At 40.8% G+C, this 12,348-nt stretch overlaps 1 protein-coding gene across 1 annotated transcript in view; it reads left to right on the top strand.

Moving 5' to 3' along the window:
- Positions 1 to 12,348, top strand: part of LOC144684618 (sodium- and chloride-dependent GABA transporter 1) — a 138,582-nt gene that overhangs the window by 64,440 nt on the left and 61,794 nt on the right. The window contains exon 4 of the mRNA XM_078548628.1: positions 9,514 to 9,646. Within this exon, the coding sequence (XP_078404754.1) occupies positions 9,514 to 9,646 (133 nt within the window). The remainder of the gene's footprint in view (positions 1 to 9,513; positions 9,647 to 12,348) is intronic.

Here is a 12,348-nt window from a genome sequence, read left to right as displayed (position 1 = left end):
GTCGGTTTCACGGCCGCTCCCGGGTCTGCCCGCCACGCCTGCCCGACAGGGTGAATATTCTGCCCTGTGGATACACGTCTACAGCTGACAATCCTGCGAGAAGCATTCGCAAATAGAATGTTTCTCTACCCAGCTAAGCTAAATCTTTATCATGCACTAGAATTAGACCCTTCTGGGATGCTGGGATAAATACACTATCTTAGTGTATTTATGCTTTGCTGAAAATCAAAACATAGCATTAGATATCAATGCTACAATTCTGAAAAATTATATATGCTATTTTAAGATATATAGCAAGTCTCGCAAGCCTACACAGTACGTATGGCCTTTTTTTCCTCCATCAATAGAAATAGAACATCTCTGGAAAATGTGCAAGCTCTAATCTACCTCACTTTGTGTGTGCTCCAAGGCCCACTGCACACTGAAATGCAATAACATTGCAATAAAATGCAAGGTCAGGTACTGTAATTTTTTCATAGCTGACTGCCACATGCTCTACTTATGTAAGTGAAGTGTTGAATACTATAGATAAACACAAATTCAAGATAATCATTTAACCACATATGGTGCAGCCCCATGACTGCAATTCACTTTCCTGATATAATTGGTGCACTCTATGAATGCCAATGCAGTTACATTAAGAAGTCAAACTGGTTTCTCTTGTAGCAGAATAATGATTCAGGATTTCTGATCCCCTGGTAACTTGAATAGGCTCATTTCTAAATACCAAAGTTTCTAAAATGTGGTGTTTTTGCTTAATAACAGTTTCACTGCATAATATTTAGAAGCAAACCATATGTGATCATTTAATTATTGCATTACTAATTCTTAGCATGCTTCCTCATAACGTTCACCATATTCAGCCTTCTCCACCACTAGTAATGCTTTCAATTCTGGAAGTCTGGGAAAAAAAATTGATTGGCTCATCTTAATCAAGGATTTCTGTTGTATGCTGTCTGGTGCCAGCGATACTGGCACTGACTAAGTCAACTGGGACCGTGTTGTTGGGCACCCACGGCTTAGATCTGTTGCCTTTCTAACATTTTCATTGTTATCATGTGAAAGTCAACAGCATAAGTGCAGACGATGACTGTACTCTGTTCAAAAAGGAATATAAATGATGCGGCTGCCCCATTGCCCCACAGCACAGGCAGATGCTGCTGTTGTTCATACCTGACAGCAGTAGCACAATAGTAATGTCACTGAACTAGAAATCCAGGGTCCTTGCCGAATAATCCAAAGACTATGTTCAAATCTCGCAATAGCAGCTGTGCAATTTCAATTAAATAAACAGAACGCTAGCATCAGTAATAGGACCTGGGTTGATATAAAAAAGCTCATCTGTTTAGTAATGTTCTTTAGGAAAGGAAATCTACTATCCTTACCCAGCCTGCCTGACCTATATGTGATTTCAGACCCATAGCAAAGTGGTTGACTTTCAACTGCCCTCTGAAAGAGCCTAGCACGCCACCCAGTTGTCAGGAAGATGGCTCAGTCCCACCTTCTCAAGGGCAATTAAGGATGGGCAAGAATTGCTGGTCTTACCAGAAATGCTCATGTCCTGTGGATAAATAAAAATAGTGCCTACTGCCTGAAAGACCCTCTCAGCTGTAAAGCAAAATGGATTTTTGCATTGTTTAGATCATTGTTCTTGACAAATAACACATCAGTTCAGCTCTAGACACACTAGTTATGATGCTCCTTGATTAGATCACGGATAGAGCTGTCAACAGGAAGTTCTAGGGGATAATTAACTTGAATTGTTACATTCATTGACAAGCACCTTAGACAATTAACCAATCTTGCACCCATTCAATATTGATGTTCAACAACTTCAGACCATGAATTCCCTCCTCCATCCTCACCCCCCTTATTATCCCCTTTTTTCTATATTCATTTTTACTTCTTTATTTTTATTTTTTATCTGCTTATTTTTATTTTTGTTTATTTTTATTCATTGTTTTATCCCCACCTTTTATCCTATTTTCAATCTTTTTCCCACCACCTTCCCCTCCCCACACCCCACCCCCCACTAGGGCCATCTGTCCCTTGTTCATGTTGTTCTTTCCAGAGTGCTTTCCCTTGCCTGGCTATTATCACATTCTGCTTTCTATCCTTAATGTCACCATCAGCACCCATTTTAGCTAGTACCCCCACATTGACCTTTAGTTTATGACATCATTGGCAATCTCCCCTTTGTCTCCACCTATCGCTGGCCTTCTATCCAGCTTCATCTGCTCCACCACCCTTAAACAGTATAAATTTCACCACATTTTTTACTTCTCTTTAGCTCCGAAGAAGAGTCATATGGACTCGAAACGTTAATTCTGTCTTTCTCTCCACAGATGCTGTTAGACCTGCTGAGCTTTTCCAGCAATTTTTGTTTTTGTTTCAGATTTCTAGCATCCACAGTATTTTGCCTTTAACTTGATGAATGGCTATTATGCTTTAATTAAATCTTGAGAGGCATATTGTTTGGCACCTGTATTGCAGGTTTTATGGGAATGTTACAAGTTCTCTGCTCAGTTCAAACAGCATAAGGGGGCATGAACCTGATTGGCTGAAGCCCTGCGATCAACGCACACCAAAATTCCAAAATATGGTTGGTTTTTAAGGAAATGAAGGTACATTGCCACTTTAACCGATAAAATTACAATGTGATATCTTTTCAGTTAAAGCAGCAAGAGGTTTTTAAATTGGAAGCCGTGAGCGTCACTTCTGCTCAATTTTATTTTGTCCTTTTGACTTCAAAGCTGGTACATAAAACAAATACAGTCAGGGAGATGATGGGATGACTATTTGCAGTCAATTGCATCTAAAATTCTAAAAATGTGCATGATATAGTCTATCATCAGTGCCAGCTGATGGAATTATCTATGAGAGTCAGGCTATCTATGGTAAACCAGAGCCAGGCGATCGATCTCATGATGCCAAGTAAAGAGCTGGGTGTGCCAATTCATGCTTTATCTGCCTGGAAAATAGAATTGATTAAAAGCTTCTTTACCCGTCTGAGATAACCTTGTTTAGTGTGCAGCAGATACTTTGATTCTGAACTTTGACAAGACTACCAAACCATAAAAGTCTGAATTTCTACCCTAGTTTGTTTAGTTCACATATGTTTGGACCACGTACACAAATAACAGTGGCAGGATGGGACTCCATAGTGGTCAAAATGCCTACGAAACAGATTTCTGAGAAGCAGTACTGAATTCAGACACAGGGAGAAAATGAGCATCATAAAAGCAGACGAGCAGAGCTTTTTAGCCAGGGTATGGGCTTCCTTTCTCCGTACCAATCCATCCAGCACAGCTTGAGTTTGTCGATTGCTTGGCAGAGTTTCAGGAAAGGGAATTTCAAAAGTTATCAGTTCATTGCTTTGCTTCCACGGAGCTCTTGTGGCTCAGTAGGTAGCAGCCCTGTCTGTGAGCCAGAATCTCTGGTTCAAGTCCCACTCCATGGGCTGGATTTTCCTCTGAGGCTCATGAAATGTAGGCCCCAGGCCTATTGTGGCTTCCAACACACCCACCTGTCTCATGACTGACTTTGTCCGGGATTTTCGTGTTTTCAAGCAATGGGCGGGTTCCACCTGCCAGTTTGCCAGTTGCAATTGAATGCAGCCTTGCATTTGGGGACGGAGGCTTGTGCTTTCCCGCCTCTGCCCAGTAAAAGGGCAGTAAATGGCACCAAAATCAAACATATGCCTGAAGGTAGCGCTGCCACACCCTGGGCTGACCTGTGACCCTCACTGCGAAATACCCAACAGAAAGTTGACAATGAGCCTTGGGTGGAATTTTTTCTTTTACATTTTATTCAAGAAATTAAGGACTGAAGAACATTGTGACACATTTTTAGTAACATTTGAATTTCTGACTCTGAGTCTATTCCAATAACAATATTCCAGTGCTAAGTTAATGTTAGGGTGGAATATGATGGTACGTCATAGAACTTGCCATTGGTTGAGGTAGGAGGGAAAATAAGTTTCACTGATAGGAAAGAGTTGGCTTAAGAAAATATGTTTAAACTGGGCCCAGTTATTTACAGCAGGGAATAATATGAGTATGTCTGTCATTGAGGAAGCTAAATGGGACTTGGCTGAAAGCAGGGACCCCCTTAAAACATATTAACTTTGTTGGCACAGGTGAAGAGAAGTGAAAACTTTGCTTGATTGACAATTTTATGATATAATAAGCTATTTTTAGCTGTGATCTCTTTCTGTCAATGGTTCAAAGTGTATTTGCACAAGATAAAGATGTGTCAAGTGCTTATAACTTCTGTTATAGATACCTTAAAGGTCAGGTTGATTGACACTTTATAGGGCTGTAGTAACAGCAGTTTTTTTTAAAGAAAATTATGAATGGATGTTTTTTAAACAGTTCCACACATTCCATTGTTACGATAGGGTTCATTGGTTCTTTACAGAGTGTACACTGGGTGAATGGCATGGAAGTGCCATGAGTTGGCATGGAGGGTATGAGGGGCCATTGGAGGTGGATGGGGTGGCATGGGTAAGACCTTTTGAGCGTATCTGTCAAAAGGTTCCCGAATACAGGCTATGGTTCTTGAATCCTCTGAGGGGCTGTGGAGAAGCTGGCCTGATTCCACGAAAATTGCAGGGCCAGGAGATGCCTAACCCGCAATGGAGCTGAGCAGGTCTGGAGTACAGGGTGCAGGCTTGATACCATTATCCCATGATACTGAACATACATATGAATATATGAATAAGGAATAGGCCATTCGGCCCCTCAAGCCTGCTCCAACATTTACTAAGATCATGGCTGATCTGACAGTAACCTGAAATCTGCATCCCACCTACCCCAAATAACCTATCAAATCAACCTTACAAAGAATCTATTCACCTCTGCCTTAAATATATTCAAAAACTCTGCTCCCACAACCTTTTCAGGAAGAGAGTTCCAAAGACCCACGACCCTCTGAGTGAAGCAAGTTTGCCTCATCTCTGTTTTAAATGGGTGACCCCCTTATTTTTAAACAGTGACCCTAAGTTCTGGATTCTTCCACAAGAGGAAACATCCTCTCCACATCCACTCTGTCAAGACCCCTCAGGAACTTATGGGGAGAATTTTCTCCACGTCAGTGGTGCTGGGTGGGAGCGGGCGCGGGCGGGTGATTAGCCCATCGCTGCCCCACTCGGCTGCACGCCGCCATTTTGCGTGGGCGGGCCAATTAAGGCCCACCCAGCGTAACACGTACCCAGAAGCACTGAGCATTCCCTGTGCGGGCGGGCAGAGTAGGCCGAGTCGGGGGCCTGCACAAGAGCACAGAAATCTTCCTGAGGCACAGAGCTGCCTCAGGGACATTAGTTTGAGTTTTTAAATTTTAAATAAAGAAAGAAAAACATTTTAAGACATGTGCCCTGAGCCATGAGCTGGGACATGTCTATGAATTTTATTAAAAATTTTTATTGAAGTTTATAAACCTTCATGAAACCTCATCCTGCCCGTGGATGAGGTTTCATGAAAAATGTGAAGGCCGCCTGGGCTCTTCGCTTGCCCGCCAACCTTAAGGTTGGACGGGCAGCTATGTTAATTATTTAAATTGATATTTAAAAGGCCTTGATAGGCCTTTGACAGTTTAGCAGGCGCGCAGCCAACTCCTGTGCGCACCTGCCGAACAGAAGGTCTGAATGACACGTGGTGACATCAGGGCCCACGCCTGATGTCACCACGTGTCATTTTACACGTCGGCGAGCAGGGGCCACCCCCACACGCTGATTCGACGATTCTGGCCTATACGTTTCAATCAAGTCACCTCTTACTCTTCTAAACTCCAGTGGATACAAGCCTAGTTTGTCCAACCTTTCCTCATAAGACAACCCACCCATTCCAGGTATTAGTCTGGTAAACCTTCTCTGAACTGCTTCTAACGCATTTACATCCTTCCTTAAAAAAGGTGACCAATGCTGTACACGGTACTCCAGATCTGGTCTCACTATTGCCCTGTACAACTGAAGCATAGGCTAGAATCTTCTGTTCAGCGTGTGGGGGTGGGCCCTGCGCGCTGACGTGTAAAATGACGCGTGGTGACGTCGGGCGTGCTTCCCAAAGTCACTGCGCGTCATTCCAATCTTCAGTTTGGTGGGCGTGCACCGGAGTCGGCTGCGCATCCGCCAAACTGTCAAAGGCCTATTAAGGCCATTTAAATAGTAATTAATTCAATTAACTGAGCTGCCCATTCAACCTTAAGGTTGGCAGGCAGGCAAAGAGCCCAGGCAGCCTTCGCATTTTTCATGAAATCTCATCCACAGGTGGGGTGAGGTTTCATGAATTGTTTATTAATTAAATAAAATGTCTTATGAAAATTCATAAACAAGTCCCAGCTCATGTGACAATGTCACACGAGGGGACATGTCTGAGTAATTTTATTTTTTCATTTTTCTAATGTTTTATTATTAAATTAATCTCCCTGAGGCACAGAGCTGCCTCAGGGAGATTTCTGCGCCCTTCGTGCACATGCGCGAAAGAGCGCAGGGCCCGACTCTCCCTCCTCCCCCCGCCCATATAGGTAGCACTGAGCGCTACTGGGTGCACGTCACGCTGGGCTGGCCTTAATGGACCCGCCCATGTAAAATGGCACCACGCAGCCGATCGCTTGCAGCAATCGGCTCCGCGCCTGCCCACACCTGCTCCCGACCAGCCCGCCCGACAGAGAGAAAATTCTCCTCATAACATCCATACTTATGTATTCAATTCTCCTCGCAATAAATGATAACATTTGATTAGCATTCGTAATTACTTGCTATACCAGCATACTAGCCTTTTGTGATTCATGCACTAGGACACCTAGATCCTTCTCCAACACAGAGCTCTGCAATCTCTCACCATTTAGATAACATGCTTCTCTATTATTATCCCTGCCAAATGTAGAATTTCACATTTTCCCACACTATACTCCATTTGCCAGATCTTTGCCCACTCACTTAACCTATCTGTATCTTTTTGTAGCCTCCTTATGTCCTCTTCACTACTTACTTTCCTACCTATCTTTGTGTCATCAGCAAATTTGGCAACCATCCCATCCATTCCTTCATCCAAGTCATTTATATAAATTGTAAACAGTTGAGGCACTGATCCCTGTGGCACACCATTCGTTCCATCTTGCCAACCTGAAAAAGACCAATTTATGCCTACTTGTTGCTTCCTGTTAGCCAGTCAATTTTCTATCCATGCCAAAATGTTACCCCCATACCATTTTATTTTAATGTGGCACTTCATCAAATGCCTTCTGGAAATCTAAGTACAGTACATCCACTGGTTCCCCTTTATCCACAATGCATGTTACTTCCTCAAAGAACTCCAATAAGTTGTTTAAACATTATTTCCCTTTCACAAAACCATGTTGATTCTGCCTAATGACCCTGAGCCTATCCAACTGCCCTACTATAACTTCTTTAATAATAGCTTTCCTATGGCAGATGCTAAGCTAACAGGCCTGTAGTTTCCCGCTTTCTGTCTCCCTCCATTTTTGAATAATAGTTACATTTGCTATCTTCCAATCTAATGGGACCTCCCCCAAATCTAGGGAATTTTGGAAAATTAAAACCAATGCATCAACTATCTCACCAGACACTTCTTTTAAGACCCTAGGATGAATTGGGGTTACTGGGAACGGGGGCTGGAGTCCCGGAATTGGGTCCCGCCTATTGTTTCTAAATGGCCCCATAGTCCTTACGACTACATAATTTCCTCCAATCTTAATGCTAAAGCATTTGTCTTTTAAAATAACTCAACTTCTATAATGCAGCCCTCCATTTTATTTAATCTGGCTTCAGTTGAATAGATAATAGCGCATGGCTGAAAGATGAGGTTCAGTGCTTTATAAGTGCTAATGGACACATATTAAAATAATTCCGCACCAGTCAGCACCAGTTGGGAGAGGTGCTGAGAGAGACACCAAAACATATGATATACATCTGTGGCTTTTGCAGGTGAATCAGCTCTTTTCTTCTTACACTGCTTCCCTGCTCCCAACCAAATGTACTGTTTGTTCTATTCGTATCGCTTAATTGTAGTTTCAATCACTTTAATTTTTCTTGGGTTGTATTTTTTATTGAGACATTATGTACCATCATTTGCTGCAGCAGGACATTTAATGGCATCTCCTGTTAACTAGATTTGCCTTTGCATGTTTAAGTTTTTAATTTTTTTACATGATAACCGACGGAAAGTGCAAGAGATAGGTGTTAATTACCAGTAATTGACGCTGCTGGCATTGACAATTAACTGTTACAAATGTAAGGGAAATCAGGCATCTAGACCCTGCAGCAGTAGATCTCATGTCAAGGTTCTCCTCTGCAATAATTTTATTATGTTTAATGATGATGGTCAATTTCTAGTTATTTCTTTCATCTCATGTTATCGACAGTTTCTATGAGTACAGCAATGGAGATGTCCATGAATGTTGGGTATAAATGTAACTACATTCTTGTGATTCCACTTTCACCTTGTCAGGTATAAGTTAAGAAAAGAATAATAATTTTTTTTTATTCGTTCATGGAATGTGGGTGTTGCTGGCTAGGACAACATTTATTGCCCATCCCTACTTACCCTTGAGAAGGTGGTGATGAGCTGCCTTCTTGAACTGCTGCAGTCCATGTGCTGTAGATACACCCACAGTGCTGTTAGGAAGGGAGTTCCAGGATTTTGACCCAGCAGCAGTTAAACTATTTTTCTCATTAACTTTTTGCATCCAAAGCCATAACTCATTCGTTATACCAACCTATTACACTTCTTAATCAAAACATAAAGTATAGCAGCCAGAGGTTCCATGTGGTATGCATAGACAGATTATCCGATCTGCTTCCTATAAACAACCTTAAGGAGTATCTGCTCTGCTTCCATATAAGAATAATTTGCAGGTTTTTCTTCTTCATTAGGTTACCTAAGGTGAACATTTAGTTGCAGGGCACAGATTTGTTTTATTGTTTCATCCAGGCACTAATGATAAAACTGGAACGACAAACTAAAACATGGGAAATCTCACTTAGCTTCTTGCATTAATTTCTTGCTGCATATCAATGATATGGATTCCACAAAGAATTGCAATGACCTGCATTTCCTATAGTCTCCTTTGTGAAGAGCATTTGTTTTTGGGCATTTCTTGAATTTGGTTATAGTAGTTGACAAATTCACAATGTATGAAGAGATTCTGTAAAAGTTGTCTGTGAGAACTCAGTACTTTAATGTTCAATTGAAAAGATAGTTTGCAATGCACAAAGTGTCACAGATAATCCCTCCCTCTTTGTAGATTTTGTTTGCTTTTTCCTCATATGCATTAGCTCAGGATTAATTCAACACTCCGTGTTACTTTGAGAAAAACATTGAAATGTCTGGACAACTCTAATTCTTTGTTGATTTCACTTTAACTGTTCAGTTTCAACTATCTTTTCTCATCTCAATTTCCACTTATTGTCATTACTAGCAGTGGAGAAGAAAAATCGACTTGTGAATGAATTGTGATCACTGAGATTACATTATCTTTGCCTCATTTGTTTAGTTACAATGTTCTTCAGAAGACAAATGGTCTGGATAACCTTGGGAATATGCGCTGGGAACTTTTTGGTCTCCTCACCCTTGCCTGGGTGATTGTTTATTTCTGTATATTTAAAGGGGTAACGTGGACTGGAAAGGTAGGTTTATAGTTAGTTATTATATTGTCTCGTATAGATGGTTTATCGTTATTTGGAATATTGTATATTTTATCAAAGAGCAGAAGATCAATTATAATTAGAATTGTGCTATGATAAAGACCTTCAGAAGTTACATTATTAGCCCAAACAAATCAAAATATCTATTACAATACATTACATCATGCCTCACTTTTATTTCCTAATTTTCTAATCTCCCCTCCTCTCCAAAAGGTTCACTTGAGCATGTATCCTTCAGCAGCTGATTTCCTCCCATACCTCTTCCATGCACTCATTGTGATGATGAAAGTTAATAATCTTTACAACTTGCTGTTTTCTATCCTTAAGCCAATTTTTTATCCAGCGGATACTGATTCTCCTATTCCACAAGACTCAATTTTGTTAATCAGACTTTTATGTGGCACTTCATCACAGGCTTTCTTAAAATCTATATAGACAACATCCATTCCATTCTCTTCTTCATCAATTTTCTTTGCTACTTCATCAAAAAATTCTGTAGATTAGTCAAACACCATCTGTCTTTTACAAATTCATGCTGGCTCTCCTAATTAACTCAAACCTCTCCAAGTGCCTGTTAATTTTTTCTCCCTGATTAGTGTTTCTAAAACCATTGAAACTAAACTAACCAGCCTGTAGTTACTAGGAATGTTTTTACACCCTTTCTTGAGTAAGGGTGTCACATTTGCCACTCTCCAATCCTCTGGCACCACTTTATTTTCTTGTAATTGTATCTAGTAAGGATTGGAAGGTTAATTCATCTAATTGGTCTAAGGGTGGCAAGGCTGTCAGCCACTTTCCAACCAGCTGGTAAAATGCCAGCTGTCATGGGAAGGTGGCATGTGTGCCACCCTCACCATCCCAGCGGATTGTTTTTTCCCATCACCCCACCGCCCCCCCAACCCCACCCACTGTACACTCCCTAAAGCCCCGTAAAATCCCAGCCGATGATGCTAAGAACATAAAAGATGGCCACTTGGTCCATTGTTTCTCTCTGGTTCTTTCTGAAGCAATCCAAAATTAAAACCCAACGTCAGTTCTCTTCCCTTACCCCTGTCCTCACCCAACATCATAAAATATCTAAAAGACTGATTATCTAGTTATTTACCTCATTGCTACCTTGTTTTGTGAAAATATATATTTTTCTATATTACCTCATTGTATAGACTTCAAAAGTTTTTCATTGGTTGCAAATCACTTTGATATGTCTTAAATATGTCTTAAGATCATGAAAGACAATATAAAGAAATTTAAAGAAATCCACATAAAGACATTTCTCTTAACCTATCTTCTCACTCTCTTAATGATCATTTTAAACTGATAGTCCAGCAGTCAAAATCCTTCATGATTTTTAAAAACTTTATGAAATCTCCTCTTACCCCTCCGAGCTCCAGGTGAACTATTCTGAGTAAGTCAAGTCTCCCTTCATGACTATTTTTTAACCTCAGGTGGCATCCTGGTGAATGTAGGTTGTCTATTTTCTATTACTTTAATTTCCTTTCCATTAAAGGGACCCCTGAACTGCACACGCCAAACAATATGTTGTACAAATTTATCACTATTTCTTTACACAAATTCCAATGCCCCTATTTATAAAGTCCAAAATGCTGTTGGGTTATTTAAAGGCTTTATTCTTCTTGCAATTGTATTTTCTCAAAATTATGTATTTGAACCTCCAGGTTACTGTGATCATCCATGTCCTTCAGTGTGTATCTATTATATTTTCTCCTAAACTATATTACCTCATACTTAAATAAGTAATTAGCCATAGTCCAACAAAGGACCATAGGCATCTATTTCCATTAAGAGACAGAGGCGCACACACACACACACACACACACACACACACAATTGGTTATATATAGCTTGAGGGGCACCACTCTACAAAGTAAGGAGGCAGGTGCCCATGAGCTACTGGAGCTGGTACGGGGCGGGACGGGGGGGGCGTTGTTGAACCTATGCCATTAGTGTCATTCTGCATCACACACTAGCCATCTAAGCCAACTAACCCTCACAAAATACTTACTCACAATAAATTACATCTACTACCTGTCTGAACATTATGTGAACCAGTCTTTTAAAGTCTCTCCTCACTATATGCCAAAACCCCTATTTTTATGTCTTCAGCAAATTTTGAGATTATGCTTCCTATATATATATATATATAAGCCCAAATCATCTGTGTTTACCGAGGAAAAGTGGACCCAGCACCAGCCCTTTGGGTACACCTCTTCCAACTCTCCTTCAGCTCAAGCAACACCCATTTATCCTATCTCTGGTTCCTGTACTGCAACCCAATTTCTGTCTATGTGGTTACATTTCCACTTATACCATATGCCAGAATATTCCTAAAAAGCTTTTTTGTAAGATACCTTAACAAATATCTTCTGAAAATCTATATAAACTCCATTCCCTTTGTTTATCCATGTGGTTGCCTCTTCATAAAATTCTAGATAGCTAAACGCTTACTAACTTTATATGGAATTATGGATAATAAGAGTTTTCCCACAACTGTAGTTACACTAACCTGCCTATAGTTGCCTGATATATCCTTCTTTCCTTTCTTGAACATGGGTTCCACATTGACTTCTCTGCCCTCCCTTGGCACAATTTGCACACTTAAGGCACTCCCCTGGCCTCGTGCAGATTTAGGTTCCTCATGGAACTTCCCTAAGTTCCATGTCATT

The sequence above is a fragment of the Cetorhinus maximus genome, chromosome 9 (genome assembly GCF_964194155.1).
Source record: "Cetorhinus maximus chromosome 9, sCetMax3.hap1.1, whole genome shotgun sequence".
Taxonomy (NCBI): domain Eukaryota; kingdom Metazoa; phylum Chordata; class Chondrichthyes; order Lamniformes; family Cetorhinidae; genus Cetorhinus; species Cetorhinus maximus.
This window is presented reverse-complemented; position numbering and strand designations above follow the sequence as displayed.